The sequence below is a fragment of the Symphodus melops genome (genome assembly GCF_947650265.1).
Source record: "Symphodus melops genome assembly, chromosome: 1".
NCBI classification, from domain to species: domain Eukaryota; kingdom Metazoa; phylum Chordata; class Actinopteri; order Labriformes; family Labridae; genus Symphodus; species Symphodus melops.
This window is the reverse complement of record NC_136691.1, coordinates 32,668,143-32,685,738: the sequence shown is the minus strand read 5'-3', so window position 1 is coordinate 32,685,738 and position 17,596 is coordinate 32,668,143. Positions and strand designations below refer to the sequence as shown.

Here is a 17,596-nt window from a genome sequence, read left to right as displayed (position 1 = left end):
ACCCGTTTTCAAATCAACACAGACACACAAACACAAACCCTCCAACACCTTGAGGCAGAAGTTGGTCCAGCCCAAGGACAACATTAGAACATGTGACTCCAACGACCCGCGGACGACTGGTTGTCGTAACGACTCTTGGCAGAACTATCTCAACGACTCAGCTAATACCCATGATGTGAGTCATCCTTGATTATTAGTGTACTAATTATCCACAGAGACTTACATTTCTAACTCTGTCCACTGTGGTTTCTTAGTGTGCTTGCTTTTCCTTGTTGTTAAAGTTCATATTTTTTTATAAACAGTAAAGTGAGGGTGACCAGCAGATATAAACACACTTAATTGAATGCTGGAGCAGTTTGGACTGCGGCTAAAATCTGTTCTATCCCGAGATAAAAGTGGAATCATTTATTTCCACTTCAGTCATTTCATCTGACGAAATGTGGAACGTACACGTCACGCTCTGTGATCAAATGTCCAAAAGTATTCTCAGATGAGACCTGTGGAATCATTTGTACGTTAAGGACGAAGAAAAAAACTTTAAATAATAGAGTTATAGTAAAACTAGACCACATTATTGAATCTTGTCCTTTACAAGACTTGATTATTGATCATTATTAAACAGGCTGCTGGTCATAAAGTGTCATGTTGTCTGTTTGCAAAAAAATAAGCAACTACAAAACGTTTAATTCAATTGAATTTTATACCAGCTACTTTTTACATTGACTAGAGTCCTTTATAAGTAACCATAGTAACATTCCATTAAAGTAGTTGTCTTTAACTTGAGTTGAATGTTTTAGTACCTCTGTCAGTTTGTTTGATCAGAATCTCAGTTTTGAAAAATAAAATAATAATCATCTCATTGATTTCACAATTCAGAGTTTATTTTTAATCATTTTAAGATTAAACAACACAACTAATTCTTCAAAAAGAAATCATTCTATAAATTTTATTGGAGATTTTTCTAAATGAAATGTTAATAGTGGTAAAAACAATCAGTACACATTGCAAACATATTTTAAGTGAAGAAAAGTTGAAATGTTCATGCAGAGAAAACGTCAGTTCAGCTGAACTGTAATCCTCATAAGCAGTAAAGCTTCTGTGACTAAACAGAAACATCTAAAGAGTGTTTGTAAAGAGACTCAAACATTTACAGAACAAGTGAAAAGATGTCAAAGTACCACCTATAAAGTCACAATCAGCTCTCAGCAACAAACAAGAATAATGATCAAGTTGAAGGATTAAAGTTTAACACACAGTTCCTTTACATTGCTTCTGTCTATTTCAGTTTACACAACTCAGCAGCAGATCCAAAACCGATCCAAAGTCCAGCATGTAGAGGCTGAGTGAATGTGGTCTGGACTCTGTGGAGGAGAGTCATGGTTTTAGAGATGCTGTAGAAGGACAGAATACCTGCTCTGTGATCCAGGTAGACTCCTACTCTGGAAGACTGAGGACCTGAGATAGGAGTACTAACACTGTTGTACCGAAACTTATAAATGTTGTTGTCACAATATAATGCCCAAGATTTGTCATTGAGTCCAAATCCTCTTTCAGTCACGCCTCCTGCTCTGTTGATATTCTTATATGCGACTGCTACACAAACTCCTCTTCCTCTCCTCTCCACCTCCCAGTAACAACGCCCAGTCAGACTCTCTGGACTCAGGACTTGACACCAATCAGTGAATCTGTCTGGGTGACTAGAATAAGACTGTTGTTGACCTGTGTTTATTACATTTTTGTTTGCGGCAGTTAATAACAGCTGTGCATTTATTGTATTTGGATCCAGTGTGATGTCACGTGAATATTGTAAGAAGTCAGCTCTGGTCTTGGGCTCTGGTTTTGACAGAAAAACATCCACTTCAGTCACTCTCTGTGAGATGTTTATCCATTTCTCTCTCAGGACGTCCTCAAGTTCATCCTTGACTTCTGACACAGCTGCCGTCACATACTCAAATAACCCCTGAGGACGGATGTTGATGCTGGATGAGTGTGTAGATTGACAGAGTGGTGACAGTGAAGGGTAGTCGTGTAGAACCTTGATGTGGTCCTGTGTGTGTGAGAGCCTCTCCAGTTCAGCGTCTCTCCTCTTCAGCTCAGTGATCTCCTGCTCCAGCTTCTCCTGAAGCTCTTTGACTCGACTGACTTCAGTTTGCTGCTGGGATCTAACCTTCTGCTTCACATCAGAGCGTCTTTTCTCCATGAGACAGATGAGCTGAGTGAAGATCTTCTCACTGTCCTTCACTGCTTTATCAACAGAGCCATTAATAACCTTCACCTCCTGTTGAAACAGCTTCATTCTGTCCTGGATCCTCTGCTGGATGTGTTGTCGACTCACCTCCAGCTCTCTCTGCTTCTCGGTCCTCTCTGCTGCAGCTGAGACTGTGTCGTGGCCTTTATGTTCCTCCACAGAGCAGAGAAAACAGATAGACTGCTTATCAGTGCGGCAGAACATCTTCATCACCTCATTATGTAGAGAGCATATGTTCTCCTGGAGCTTCTTGGAGGGCTCCACCAGCGTGTGTTTTTCAAATGTAGGTGATTTATAATGAGGCTGCAGGTGTTTCTCACAGTAAGAAGCCAGACATTGTAGACAGGACCTTTGAGCTTTCAGTTTGCTCTCGGTGCAGAAATCGCAAGCCACATCCTCGGGTCCAGCATAGCAGCGGTCAGCAGGAGCGTCTTTAAGTCCAGTCTTCTTCAGCTCCTCCACTAAAACTGCCAACATGGTGTTTTTCAACAGGGCAGGTCTCACTGGGAAGGTCTGCCTACACTGAGGGCAGCTGGAGTTTTTCTTCTCCTCTTTATCCCAGTGGGTTTTAATACAGTTCATGCAGTAGCTGTGTCCACAGGGAACAGTCACCGGTTTCTTCAGTAGATCCAGACAGATCGAACAAGAGAAGGTTTCCTGGTCCAGCTGAACTCCTTTCTGGGCCATTTCTCCTCTCAGTCACAATGACTGTCTGAGTTGCACTTCCTGGGAACTGAAACTATTTTCACCTCTGATCTACAAAACGTGACTTAATTCAAAGCTTGATCCAACCGTGACTAGACTGGCTGAAGATATTCAAGACGTTTCACCTCTCCTCCAAAAGGCTCCTTCAGTTCTGAGCTATTTGGAGGATGGAGCAAGAAATTTAAGCCTCTGTGGATCATTAGCATGCTAATAGTCAAGGATGACTCACATCAGAGTCGTTAGCTGAGTCGTTACAACACACAGTCGTCTGTGGGTCGTTGGAGTCACATGTTCCAAGATGGGACTGGGAGTTCAGTTGTTTTGGATGAGAATTCAAAACATCATTGCAGGATGGTGTTTCTGACCACCACCTCAGTCAAGAGATGGCTTTTCCACTTGGACATAAATGGCTTCTTTAACACCCGTTTTCAAATCAACACAGACACACAAACACAAACCCTCCAACACCTTGAGGCAGAAGTTGGTCCAGCCCAAGGACAACATTAGAACATGTGACTCCAACGACCCGCGGACGACTGGTTGTCGTAACGACTCTTGGCAGAACTATCTCAACGACTCAGCTAATACCCATGATGTGAGTCATCCTTGATTATTAGTGTACTAATTATCCACAGAGACTTACATTTCTAACTCTGTCCACTGTGGTTTCTTAGTGTGCTTGCTTTTCCTTGTTGTTAAAGTTCATATTTTTTTATAAACAGTAAAGTGAGGGTGACCAGCAGATATAAACACACTTAATTGAATGCTGGAGCAGTTTGGACTGCGGCTAAAATCTGTTCTATCCCGAGATAAAAGTGGAATCATTTATTTCCACTTCAGTCATTTCATCTGACGAAATGTGGAACGTACACGTCACGCTCTGTGATCAAATGTCCAAAAGTATTCTCAGATGAGACCTGTGGAATCATTTGTACGTTAAGGACGAAGAAAAAAACTTTAAATAATAGAGTTATAGTAAAACTAGACCACATTATTGAATCTTGTCCTTTACAAGACTTGATTATTGATCATTATTAAACAGGCTGCTGGTCATAAAGTGTCATGTTGTCTGTTTGCAAAAAAATAAGCAACTACAAAACGTTTAATTCAATTGAATTTTATACCAGCTACTTTTTACATTGACTAGAGTCCTTTATAAGTAACCATAGTAACATTCCATTAAAGTAGTTGTCTTTAACTTGAGTTGAATGTTTTAGTACCTCTGTCAGTTTGTTTGATCAGAATCTCAGTTTTGAAAAATAAAATAATAATCATCTCATTGATTTCACAATTCAGAGTTTATTTTTAATCATTTTAAGATTAAACAACACAACTAATTCTTCAAAAAGAAATCATTCTATAAATTTTATTGGAGATTTTTCTAAATGAAATGTTAATAGTGGTAAAAACAATCAGTACACATTGCAAACATATTTTAAGTGAATAAAAGTTGAAATGTTCATGCAGAGAAAACGTCAGTTCAGCTGAACTGTAATCCTCATAAGCAGTAAAGCTTCTGTGACTAAACAGAAACATCTAAAGAGTGTTTGTAAAGAGACTCAAACATTTACAGAACAAGTGAAAAGATGTCAAAGTACCACCTATAAAGTCACAATCAGCTCTCAGCAACAAACAAGAATAATGATCAAGTTGAAGGATTAAAGTTTAACACACAGTTCCTTTACATTGCTTCTGTCTATTTCAGTTTACACAACTCAGCAGCAGATCCAAAACCGATCCAAAGTCCAGCATGTAGAGGCTGAGTGAATGTGGTCTGGACTCTGTGGAGGAGAGTCATGGTTTTAGAGATGCTGTAGAAGGACAGAATACCTGCTCTGTGATCCAGGTAGACTCCTACTCTGGAAGACTGAGGACCTGAGATAGGAGTACTAACACTGTTGTACCGAAACTTATAAATGTTGTTGTCACAATATAATGCCCAAGATTTGTCATTGAGTCCAAATCCTCTTTCAGTCACGCCTCCTGCTCTGTTGATATTCTTATATGCGACTGCTACACAAACTCCTCTTCCTCTCCTCTCCACCTCCCAGTAACAACGCCCAGTCAGACTCTCTGGACTCAGGACTTGACACCAATCAGTGAATCTGTCTGGGTGACTAGAATAAGACTGTTGTTGACCTGTGTTTATTACATTTTTGTTTGCGGCAGTTAATAACAGCTGTGCATTTATTGTATTTGGATCCAGTGTGATGTCACGTGAATATTGTAAGAAGTCAGCTCTGGTCTTGGGCTCTGGTTTTGACAGCAAAACATCCACTTCAGTCACTCTCTGTGAGATGTTTATCCATTTCTCTCTCAGGACGTCCTCAAGTTCATCCTTGACTTCTGACACAGCTGCCGTCACATACTCAAATAACCCCTGAGGACGGATGTTGATGCTGGATGAGTGTGTAGATTGACAGAGTGGTGACAGTGAAGGGTAGTCGTGTAGAACCTTGATGTGGTCCTGTGTGTGTGAGAGCCTCTCCAGTTCAGCGTCTCTCCTCTTCAGCTCAGTGATCTCCTGCTCCAGCTTCTCCTGAAGCTCTTTGACTCGACTGACTTCAGTTTGCTGCTGGGATCTAACCTTCTGCTTCACATCAGAGCGTCTTTTCTCCATGAGACAGATGAGCTGAGTGAAGATCTTCTCACTGTCCTTCACTGCTTTATCAACAGAGCCATTAATAACCTTCACCTCCTGTTGAAACAGCTTCATTCTGTCCTGGATCCTCTGCTGGATGTGTTGTCGACTCACCTCCAGCTCTCTCTGCTTCTCGGTCCTCTCTGCTGCAGCTGAGACTGTGTCGTGGCCTTTATGTTCCTCCACAGAGCAGAGAAAACAGATAGACTGCTTATCAGTGCGGCAGAACATCTTCATCACCTCATTATGTAGAGAGCATATGTTCTCCTGGAGCTTCTTGGAGGGCTCCACCAGCGTGTGTTTTTCAAATGTAGGTGATTTATAATGAGGCTGCAGGTGTTTCTCACAGTAAGAAGCCAGACATTGTAGACAGGACCTTTGAGCTTTCAGTTTGCTCTCGGTGCAGAAATCGCAAGCCACATCCTCGGGTCCAGCATAGCAGCGGTCAGCAGGAGCGTCTTTAAGTCCAGTCTTCTTCAGCTCCTCCACTAAAACTGCCAACATGGTGTTTTTCAACAGGGCAGGTCTCACTGGGAAGGTCTGCCTACACTGAGGGCAGCTGGAGTTTTTCTTCTCCTCTTTATCCCAGTGGGTTTTAATACAGTTCATGCAGTAGCTGTGTCCACAGGGAACAGTCACCGGTTTCTTCAGTAGATCCAGACAGATCGAACAAGAGAAGGTTTCCTGGTCCAGCTGAACTCCTTTCTGGGCCATTTCTCCTCTCAGTCACAATGACTGTCTGAGTTGCACTTCCTGGGAACTGAAACTATTTTCACCTCTGATCTACAAAACGTGACTTAATTCAAAGCTTGATCCAACCGTGACTAGACTGGCTGAAGATATTCAAGACGTTTCACCTCTCCTCCAAAAGGCTCCTTCAGTTCTGAGCTATTTGGAGGATGGAGCAAGAAATTTAAGCCTCTGTGGATCATTAGCATGCTAATAGTCAAGGATGACTCACATCAGAGTCGTTAGCTGAGTCGTTACAACACACAGTCGTCTGTGGGTCGTTGGAGTCACATGTTCCAAGATGGGACTGGGAGTTCAGTTGTTTTGGATGAGAATTCAAAACATCATTGCAGGATGGTGTTTCTGACCACCACCTCAGTCAAGAGATGGCTTTTCCACTTGGACATAAATGGCTTCTTTAACACCCGTTTTCAAATCAACACAGACACACAAACACAAACCCTCCAACACCTTGAGGCAGAAGTTGGTCCAGCCCAAGGACAACATTAGAACATGTGACTCCAACGACCCGCGGACGACTGGTTGTCGTAACGACTCTTGGCAGAACTATCTCAACGACTCAGCTAATACCCATGATGTGAGTCATCCTTGATTATTAGTGTACTAATTATCCACAGAGACTTACATTTCTAACTCTGTCCACTGTGGTTTCTTAGTGTGCTTGCTTTTCCTTGTTGTTAAAGTTCATATTTTTTTATAAACAGTAAAGTGAGGGTGACCAGCAGATATAAACACACTTAATTGAATGCTGGAGCAGTTTGGACTGCGGCTAAAATCTGTTCTATCCCGAGATAAAAGTGGAATCATTTATTTCCACTTCAGTCATTTCATCTGACGAAATGTGGAACGTACACGTCACGCTCTGTGATCAAATGTCCAAAAGTATTCTCAGATGAGACCTGTGGAATCATTTGTACGTTAAGGACGAAGAAAAAAACTTTAAATAATAGAGTTATAGTAAAACTAGACCACATTATTGAATCTTGTCCTTTACAAGACTTGATTATTGATCATTATTAAACAGGCTGCTGGTCATAAAGTGTCATGTTGTCTGTTTGCAAAAAAATAAGCAACTACAAAACGTTTAATTCAATTGAATTTTATACCAGCTACTTTTTACATTGACTAGAGTCCTTTATAAGTAACCATAGTAACATTCCATTAAAGTAGTTGTCTTTAACTTGAGTTGAATGTTTTAGTACCTCTGTCAGTTTGTTTGATCAGAATCTCAGTTTTGAAAAATAAAATAATAATCATCTCATTGATTTCACAATTCAGAGTTTATTTTTAATCATTTTAAGATTAAACAACACAACTAATTCTTCAAAAAGAAATCATTCTATAAATTTTATTGGAGATTTTTCTAAATGAAATGTTAATAGTGGTAAAAACAATCAGTACACATTGCAAACATATTTTAAGTGAAGAAAAGTTGAAATGTTCATGCAGAGAAAACGTCAGTTCAGCTGAACTGTAATCCTCATAAGCAGTAAAGCTTCTGTGACTAAACAGAAACATCTAAAGAGTGTTTGTAAAGAGACTCAAACATTTACAGAACAAGTGAAAAGATGTCAAAGTACCACCTATAAAGTCACAATCAGCTCTCAGCAACAAACAAGAATAATGATCAAGTTGAAGGATTAAAGTTTAACACACAGTTCCTTTACATTGCTTCTGTCTATTTCAGTTTACACAACTCAGCAGCAGATCCAAAACCGATCCAAAGTCCAGCATGTAGAGGCTGAGTGAATGTGGTCTGGACTCTGTGGAGGAGAGTCATGGTTTTAGAGATGCTGTAGAAGGACAGAATACCTGCTCTGTGATCCAGGTAGACTCCTACTCTGGAAGACTGAGGACCTGAGATAGGAGTACTAACACTGTTGTACCGAAACTTATAAATGTTGTTGTCACAATATAATGCCCAAGATTTGTCATTGAGTCCAAATCCTCTTTCAGTCACGCCTCCTGCTCTGTTGATATTCTTATATGCGACTGCTACACAAACTCCTCTTCCTCTCCTCTCCACCTCCCAGTAACAACGCCCAGTCAGACTCTCTGGACTCAGGACTTGACACCAATCAGTGAATCTGTCTGGGTGACTAGAATAAGACTGTTGTTGACCTGTGTTTATTACATTTTTGTTTGCGGCAGTTAATAACAGCTGTGCATTTATTGTATTTGGATCCAGTGTGATGTCACGTGAATATTGTAAGAAGTCAGCTCTGGTCTTGGGCTCTGGTTTTGACAGAAAAACATCCACTTCAGTCACTCTCTGTGAGATGTTTATCCATTTCTCTCTCAGGACGTCCTCAAGTTCATCCTTGACTTCTGACACAGCTGCCGTCACATACTCAAATAACCCCTGAGGACGGATGTTGATGCTGGATGAGTGTGTAGATTGACAGAGTGGTGACAGTGAAGGGTAGTCGTGTAGAACCTTGATGTGGTCCTGTGTGTGTGAGAGCCTCTCCAGTTCAGCGTCTCTCCTCTTCAGCTCAGTGATCTCCTGCTCCAGCTTCTCCTGAAGCTCTTTGACTCGACTGACTTCAGTTTGCTGCTGGGATCTAACCTTCTGCTTCACATCAGAGCGTCTTTTCTCCATGAGACAGATGAGCTGAGTGAAGATCTTCTCACTGTCCTTCACTGCTTTATCAACAGAGCCATTAATAACCTTCACCTCCTGTTGAAACAGCTTCATTCTGTCCTGGATCCTCTGCTGGATGTGTTGTCGACTCACCTCCAGCTCTCTCTGCTTCTCGGTCCTCTCTGCTGCAGCTGAGACTGTGTCGTGGCCTTTATGTTCCTCCACAGAGCAGAGAAAACAGATAGACTGCTTATCAGTGCGGCAGAACATCTTCATCACCTCATTATGTAGAGAGCATATGTTCTCCTGGAGCTTCTTGGAGGGCTCCACCAGCGTGTGTTTTTCAAATGTAGGTGATTTATAATGAGGCTGCAGGTGTTTCTCACAGTAAGAAGCCAGACATTGTAGACAGGACCTTTGAGCTTTCAGTTTGCTCTCGGTGCAGAAATCGCAAGCCACATCCTCGGGTCCAGCATAGCAGCGGTCAGCAGGAGCGTCTTTAAGTCCAGTCTTCTTCAGCTCCTCCACTAAAACTGCCAACATGGTGTTTTTCAACAGGGCAGGTCTCACTGGGAAGGTCTGCCTACACTGAGGGCAGCTGGAGTTTTTCTTCTCCTCTTTATCCCAGTGGGTTTTAATACAGTTCATGCAGTAGCTGTGTCCACAGGGAACAGTCACCGGTTTCTTCAGACAGATCGAACAAGAGAAGGTTTCCTGGTCCAGCTGAACTCCTTTCTGGGCCATTTCTCCTCTCAGTCACAATGACTGTCTGAGTTGCACTTCCTGGGAACTGAAACTATTTTCACCTCTGATCTACAAAACGTGACTTAATTCAAAGCTTGATCCAACCGTGACTAGACTGGCTGAAGATATTCAAGACGTTTCACCTCTCCTCCAAAAGGCTCCTTCAGTTCTGAGCTATTTGGAGGATGGAGCAAGAAATTTAAGCCTCTGTGGATCATTAGCATGCTAATAGTCAAGGATGACTCACATCAGAGTCGTTAGCTGAGTCGTTACAACACACAGTCGTCTGTGGGTCGTTGGAGTCACATGTTCCAAGATGGGACTGGGAGTTCAGTTGTTTTGGATGAGAATTCAAAACATCATTGCAGGATGGTGTTTCTGACCACCACCTCAGTCAAGAGATGGCTTTTCCACTTGGACATAAATGGCTTCTTTAACACCCGTTTTCAAATCAACACAGACACACAAACACAAACCCTCCAACACCTTGAGGCAGAAGTTGGTCCAGCCCAAGGACAACATTAGAACATGTGACTCCAACGACCCGCGGACGACTGGTTGTCGTAACGACTCTTGGCAGAACTATCTCAACGACTCAGCTAATACCCATGATGTGAGTCATCCTTGATTATTAGTGTACTAATTATCCACAGAGACTTACATTTCTAACTCTGTCCACTGTGGTTTCTTAGTGTGCTTGCTTTTCCTTGTTGTTAAAGTTCATATTTTTTTATAAACAGTAAAGTGAGGGTGACCAGCAGATATAAACACACTTAATTGAATGCTGGAGCAGTTTGGACTGCGGCTAAAATCTGTTCTATCCCGAGATAAAAGTGGAATCATTTATTTCCACTTCAGTCATTTCATCTGACGAAATGTGGAACGTACACGTCACGCTCTGTGATCAAATGTCCAAAAGTATTCTCAGATGAGACCTGTGGAATCATTTGTACGTTAAGGACGAAGAAAAAAACTTTAAATAATAGAGTTATAGTAAAACTAGACCACATTATTGAATCTTGTCCTTTACAAGACTTGATTATTGATCATTATTAAACAGGCTGCTGGTCATAAAGTGTCATGTTGTCTGTTTGCAAAAAAATAAGCAACTACAAAACGTTTAATTCAATTGAATTTTATACCAGCTACTTTTTACATTGACTAGAGTCCTTTATAAGTAACCATAGTAACATTCCATTAAAGTAGTTGTCTTTAACTTGAGTTGAATGTTTTAGTACCTCTGTCAGTTTGTTTGATCAGAATCTCAGTTTTGAAAAATAAAATAATAATCATCTCATTGATTTCACAATTCAGAGTTTATTTTTAATCATTTTAAGATTAAACAACACAACTAATTCTTCAAAAAGAAATCATTCTATAAATTTTATTGGAGATTTTTCTAAATGAAATGTTAATAGTGGTAAAAACAATCAGTACACATTGCAAACATATTTTAAGTGAAGAAAAGTTGAAATGTTCATGCAGAGAAAACGTCAGTTCAGCTGAACTGTAATCCTCATAAGCAGTAAAGCTTCTGTGACTAAACAGAAACATCTAAAGAGTGTTTGTAAAGAGACTCAAACATTTACAGAACAAGTGAAAAGATGTCAAAGTACCACCTATAAAGTCACAATCAGCTCTCAGCAACAAACAAGAATAATGATCAAGTTGAAGGATTAAAGTTTAACACACAGTTCCTTTACATTGCTTCTGTCTATTTCAGTTTACACAACTCAGCAGCAGATCCAAAACCGATCCAAAGTCCAGCATGTAGAGGCTGAGTGAATGTGGTCTGGACTCTGTGGAGGAGAGTCATGGTTTTAGAGATGCTGTAGAAGGACAGAATACCTGCTCTGTGATCCAGGTAGACTCCTACTCTGGAAGACTGAGGACCTGAGATAGGAGTACTAACACTGTTGTACCGAAACTTATAAATGTTGTTGTCACAATATAATGCCCAAGATTTGTCATTGAGTCCAAATCCTCTTTCAGTCACGCCTCCTGCTCTGTTGATATTCTTATATGCGACTGCTACACAAACTCCTCTTCCTCTCCTCTCCACCTCCCAGTAACAACGCCCAGTCAGACTCTCTGGACTCAGGACTTGACACCAATCAGTGAATCTGTCTGGGTGACTAGAATAAGACTGTTGTTGACCTGTGTTTATTACATTTTTGTTTGCGGCAGTTAATAACAGCTGTGCATTTATTGTATTTGGATCCAGTGTGATGTCACGTGAATATTGTAAGAAGTCAGCTCTGGTCTTGGGCTCTGGTTTTGACAGAAAAACATCCACTTCAGTCACTCTCTGTGAGATGTTTATCCATTTCTCTCTCAGGACGTCCTCAAGTTCATCCTTGACTTCTGACACAGCTGCCGTCACATACTCAAATAACCCCTGAGGACGGATGTTGATGCTGGATGAGTGTGTAGATTGACAGAGTGGTGACAGTGAAGGGTAGTCGTGTAGAACCTTGATGTGGTCCTGTGTGTGTGAGAGCCTCTCCAGTTCAGCGTCTCTCCTCTTCAGCTCAGTGATCTCCTGCTCCAGCTTCTCCTGAAGCTCTTTGACTCGACTGACTTCAGTTTGCTGCTGGGATCTAACCTTCTGCTTCACATCAGAGCGTCTTTTCTCCATGAGACAGATGAGCTGAGTGAAGATCTTCTCACTGTCCTTCACTGCTTTATCAACAGAGCCATTAATAACCTTCACCTCCTGTTGAAACAGCTTCATTCTGTCCTGGATCCTCTGCTGGATGTGTTGTCGACTCACCTCCAGCTCTCTCTGCTTCTCGGTCCTCTCTGCTGCAGCTGAGACTGTGTCGTGGCCTTTATGTTCCTCCACAGAGCAGAGAAAACAGATAGACTGCTTATCAGTGCGGCAGAACATCTTCATCACCTCATTATGTAGAGAGCATATGTTCTCCTGGAGCTTCTTGGAGGGCTCCACCAGCGTGTGTTTTTCAAATGTAGGTGATTTATAATGAGGCTGCAGGTGTTTCTCACAGTAAGAAGCCAGACATTGTAGACAGGACCTTTGAGCTTTCAGTTTGCTCTCGGTGCAGAAATCGCAAGCCACATCCTCGGGTCCAGCATAGCAGCGGTCAGCAGGAGCGTCTTTAAGTCCAGTCTTCTTCAGCTCCTCCACTAAAACTGCCAACATGGTGTTTTTCAACAGGGCAGGTCTCACTGGGAAGGTCTGCCTACACTGAGGGCAGCTGGAGTTTTTCTTCTCCTCTTTATCCCAGTGGGTTTTAATACAGTTCATGCAGTAGCTGTGTCCACAGGGAACAGTCACCGGTTTCTTCAGTAGATCCAGACAGATCGAACAAGAGAAGGTTTCCTGGTCCAGCTGAACTCCTTTCTGGGCCATTTCTCCTCTCAGTCACAATGACTGTCTGAGTTGCACTTCCTGGGAACTGAAACTATTTTCACCTCTGATCTACAAAACGTGACTTAATTCAAAGCTTGATCCAACCGTGACTAGACTGGCTGAAGATATTCAAGACGTTTCACCTCTCCTCCAAAAGGCTCCTTCAGTTCTGAGCTATTTGGAGGATGGAGCAAGAAATTTAAGCCTCTGTGGATCATTAGCATGCTAATAGTCAAGGATGACTCACATCAGAGTCGTTAGCTGAGTCGTTACAACACACAGTCGTCTGTGGGTCGTTGGAGTCACATGTTCCAAGATGGGACTGGGAGTTCAGTTGTTTTGGATGAGAATTCAAAACATCATTGCAGGATGGTGTTTCTGACCACCACCTCAGTCAAGAGATGGCTTTTCCACTTGGACATAAATGGCTTCTTTAACACCCGTTTTCAAATCAACACAGACACACAAACACAAACCCTCCAACACCTTGAGGCAGAAGTTGGTCCAGCCCAAGGACAACATTAGAACATGTGACTCCAACGACCCGCGGACGACTGGTTGTCGTAACGACTCTTGGCAGAACTATCTCAACGACTCAGCTAATACCCATGATGTGAGTCATCCTTGATTATTAGTGTACTAATTATCCACAGAGACTTACATTTCTAACTCTGTCCACTGTGGTTTCTTAGTGTGCTTGCTTTTCCTTGTTGTTAAAGTTCATATTTTTTTATAAACAGTAAAGTGAGGGTGACCAGCAGATATAAACACACTTAATTGAATGCTGGAGCAGTTTGGACTGCGGCTAAAATCTGTTCTATCCCGAGATAAAAGTGGAATCATTTATTTCCACTTCAGTCATTTCATCTGACGAAATGTGGAACGTACACGTCACGCTCTGTGATCAAATGTCCAAAAGTATTCTCAGATGAGACCTGTGGAATCATTTGTACGTTAAGGACGAAGAAAAAAACTTTAAATAATAGAGTTATAGTAAAACTAGACCACATTATTGAATCTTGTCCTTTACAAGACTTGATTATTGATCATTATTAAACAGGCTGCTGGTCATAAAGTGTCATGTTGTCTGTTTGCAAAAAAATAAGCAACTACAAAACGTTTAATTCAATTGAATTTTATACCAGCTACTTTTTACATTGACTAGAGTCCTTTATAAGTAACCATAGTAACATTCCATTAAAGTAGTTGTCTTTAACTTGAGTTGAATGTTTTAGTACCTCTGTCAGTTTGTTTGATCAGAATCTCAGTTTTGAAAAATAAAATAATAATCATCTCATTGATTTCACAATTCAGAGTTTATTTTTAATCATTTTAAGATTAAACAACACAACTAATTCTTCAAAAAGAAATCATTCTATAAATTTTATTGGAGATTTTTCTAAATGAAATGTTAATAGTGGTAAAAACAATCAGTACACATTGCAAACATATTTTAAGTGAATAAAAGTTGAAATGTTCATGCAGAGAAAACGTCAGTTCAGCTGAACTGTAATCCTCATAAGCAGTAAAGCTTCTGTGACTAAACAGAAACATCTAAAGAGTGTTTGTAAAGAGACTCAAACATTTACAGAACAAGTGAAAAGATGTCAAAGTACCGCCTATAAAGTCACAATCAGCTCTCAGCAACAAACAAGAATAATGATCAAGTTGAAGGATTAAAGTTTAACACACAGTTCCTTTACATTGCTTCTGTCTATTTCAGTTTACACAACTCAGCAGCAGATCCAAAACCGATCCAAAGTCCAGCATGTAGAGGCTGAGTGAATGTGGTCTGGACTCTGTGGAGGAGAGTCATGGTTTTAGAGATGCTGTAGAAGGACAGAATACCTGCTCTGTGATCCAGGTAGACTCCTACTCTGGAAGACTGAGGACCTGAGATAGGAGTACTAACACTGTTGTACCGAAACTTATAAATGTTGTTGTCACAATATAATGCTCAAGATTTGTCATTGAGTCCAAATCCTCTTTCAGTCACGCCTCCTGCTCTGTTGATATTCTTATATGCGACTGCTACACAAACTCCTCTTCCTCTCCTCTCCACCTCCCAGTAACAACGCCCAGTCAGACTCTCTGGACTCAGGACTTGACACCAATCAGTGAATCTGTCTGGGTGACTAGAATAAGACTGTTGTTGACCTGTGTTTATTACATTTTTGTTTGCGGCAGTTAATAACAGCTGTGCATTTATTGTATTTGGATCCAGTGTGATGTCACGTGAATATTGTAAGAAGTCAGCTCTGGTCTTGGGCTCTGGTTTTGACAGAAAAACATCCACTTCAGTCACTCTCTGTGAGATGTTTATCCATTTCTCTCTCAGGACGTCCTCAAGTTCATCCTTGACTTCTGACACAGCTGCCGTCACATACTCAAATAACCCCTGAGGACGGATGTTGATGCTGGATGAGTGTGTAGATTGACAGAGTGGTGACAGTGAAGGGTAGTCGTGTAGAACCTTGATGTGGTCCTGTGTGTGTGAGAGCCTCTCCAGTTCAGCGTCTCTCCTCTTCAGCTCAGTGATCTCCTGCTCCAGCTTCTCCTGAAGCTCTTTGACTCGACTGACTTCAGTTTGCTGCTGGGATCTAACCTTCTGCTTCACATCAGAGCGTCTTTTCTCCATGAGACAGATGAGCTGAGTGAAGATCTTCTCACTGTCCTTCACTGCTTTATCAACAGAGCCATTAATAACCTTCACCTCCTGTTGAAACAGCTTCATTCTGTCCTGGATCCTCTGCTGGATGTGTTGTCGACTCACCTCCAGCTCTCTCTGCTTCTCGGTCCTCTCTGCTGCAGCTGAGACTGTGTTGTGGCCTTTATGTTCCTCCACAGAGCAGAGAAAACAGATAGACTGCTTATCAGTGCGGCAGAACATCTTCATCACCTCATTATGTAGAGAGCATATGTTCTCCTGGAGCTTCTTGGAGGGCTCCACCAGCGTGTGTTTTTCAAATGTAGGTGATTTATAATGAGGCTGCAGGTGTTTCTCACAGTAAGAAGCCAGACATTGTAGACAGGACCTTTGAGCTTTCAGTTTGCTCTCGGTGCAGAAATCGCAAGCCACATCCTCGGGTCCAGCATAGCAGCGGTCAGCAGGAGCGTCTTTAAGTCCAGTCTTCTTCAGCTCCTCCACTAAAACTGCCAACATGGTGTTTTTCAACAGGGCAGGTCTCACTGGGAAGGTCTGCCTACACTGAGGGCAGCTGGAGTTTTTCTTCTCCTCTTTATCCCAGTGGGTTTTAATACAGTTCATGCAGTAGCTGTGTCCACAGGGAACAGTCACCGGTTTCTTCAGTAGATCCAGACAGATCGAACAAGAGAAGGTTTCCTGGTCCAGCTGAACTCCTTTCTGGGCCATTTCTCCTCTCAGTCACAATGACTGTCTGAGTTGCACTTCCTGGGAACTGAAACTATTTTCACCTCTGATCTACAAAACGTGACTTAATTCAAAGCTTGATCCAACCGTGACTAGACTGGCTGAAGATATTCAAGACGTTTCACCTCTCCTCCAAAAGGCTCCTTCAGTTCTGAGCTATTTGGAGGATGGAGCAAGAAATTTAAGCCTCTGTGGATCATTAGCATGCTAATAGTCAAGGATGACTCACATCAGAGTCGTTAGCTGAGTCGTTACAACACACAGTCGTCTGTGGGTCGTTGGAGTCACATGTTCCAAGATGGGACTGGGAGTTCAGTTGTTTTGGATGAGAATTCAAAACATCATTGCAGGATGGTGTTTCTGACCACCACCTCAGTCAAGAGATGGCTTTTCCACTTGGACATAAATGGCTTCTTTAACACCCGTTTTCAAATCAACACAGACACACAAACACAAACCCTCCAACACCTTGAGGCAGAAGTTGGTCCAGCCCAAGGACAACATTAGAACATGTGACTCCAACGACCCGCGGACGACTGGTTGTCGTAACGACTCTTGGCAGAACTATCTCAACGACTCAGCTAATACCCATGATGTGAGTCATCCTTGATTATTAGTGTACTAATTATCCACAGAGACTTACATTTCTAACTCTGTCCACTGTGGTTTCTTAGTGTGCTTGCTTTTCCTTGTTGTTAAAGTTCATATTTTTTTATAAACAGTAAAGTGAGGGTGACCAGCAGATATAAACACACTTAATTGAATGCTGGAGCAGTTTGGACTGCGGCTAAAATCTGTTCTATCCCGAGATAAAAGTGGAATCATTTATTTCCACTTCAGTCATTTCATCTGACGAAATGTGGAACGTACACGTCACGCTCTGTGATCAAATGTCCAAAAGTATTCTCAGATGAGACCTGTGGAATCATTTGTACGTTAAGGACGAAGAAAAAAACTTTAAATAATAGAGTTATAGTAAAACTAGACCACATTATTGAATCTTGTCCTTTACAAGACTTGATTATTGATCATTATTAAACAGGCTGCTGGTCATAAAGTGTCATGTTGTCTGTTTGCAAAAAAATAAGCAACTACAAAACGTTTAATTCAATTGAATTTTATACCAGCTACTTTTTACATTGACTAGAGTCCTTTATAAG

General features: G+C 41.5%; 4 protein-coding genes and 1 pseudogene across 5 annotated transcripts; all 5 read right to left on the bottom strand.

Annotated features, from left to right (window-relative positions):
• Positions 1 to 1,276: 1,276 nt before the first annotated feature.
• Positions 1,277 to 2,935, bottom strand: LOC306833774 (tripartite motif-containing protein 16-like; the record flags this gene model as incomplete). The annotated part of the gene is made up of 1 exon (XM_079359296.1): positions 1,277 to 2,935. The coding sequence occupies one exon, from the start codon at positions 2,933 to 2,935 to the stop codon at positions 1,277 to 1,279; it is 1,659 nt and encodes a 552-aa protein (XP_079215422.1).
• Positions 2,936 to 4,649: 1,714 nt separating this feature from the next.
• On the bottom strand, positions 4,650 to 6,341 carry LOC306833761 (tripartite motif-containing protein 16-like; the record flags this gene model as incomplete). The annotated part of the gene is made up of 1 exon (XM_079359268.1): positions 4,650 to 6,341. Exon 1 carries the CDS (start codon positions 6,306 to 6,308, stop codon positions 4,650 to 4,652), a length of 1,659 nt encoding a protein of 552 aa, XP_079215394.1. The 5' UTR covers positions 6,309 to 6,341.
• Positions 6,342 to 6,471: 130 nt separating this feature from the next.
• Positions 6,472 to 9,672, bottom strand: LOC306833755 (E3 ubiquitin/ISG15 ligase TRIM25-like; the record flags this gene model as incomplete). Its single annotated transcript, XM_079359255.1, has 2 exons — positions 6,472 to 6,482; positions 8,979 to 9,672. 2 exons carry the CDS (start codon positions 9,670 to 9,672, stop codon positions 6,472 to 6,474), a joined length of 705 nt encoding a protein of 234 aa, XP_079215381.1.
• A 1,714-nt stretch (positions 9,673 to 11,386) lies between these two features.
• On the bottom strand, positions 11,387 to 13,078 carry LOC306833749 (tripartite motif-containing protein 16-like; the record flags this gene model as incomplete). Its single annotated transcript, XM_079359241.1, has 1 exon — positions 11,387 to 13,078. Exon 1 carries the CDS (start codon positions 13,043 to 13,045, stop codon positions 11,387 to 11,389), a length of 1,659 nt encoding a protein of 552 aa, XP_079215367.1. The 5' UTR covers positions 13,046 to 13,078.
• Positions 13,079 to 14,759: 1,681 nt separating this feature from the next.
• Positions 14,760 to 16,418, bottom strand: LOC306833731 (tripartite motif-containing protein 16-like; annotated as a pseudogene). The gene has a single exon. The product of its transcript is annotated as a tripartite motif-containing protein 16-like (transcript).
• Between the last annotated feature and the right edge of the window lie 1,178 nt (positions 16,419 to 17,596).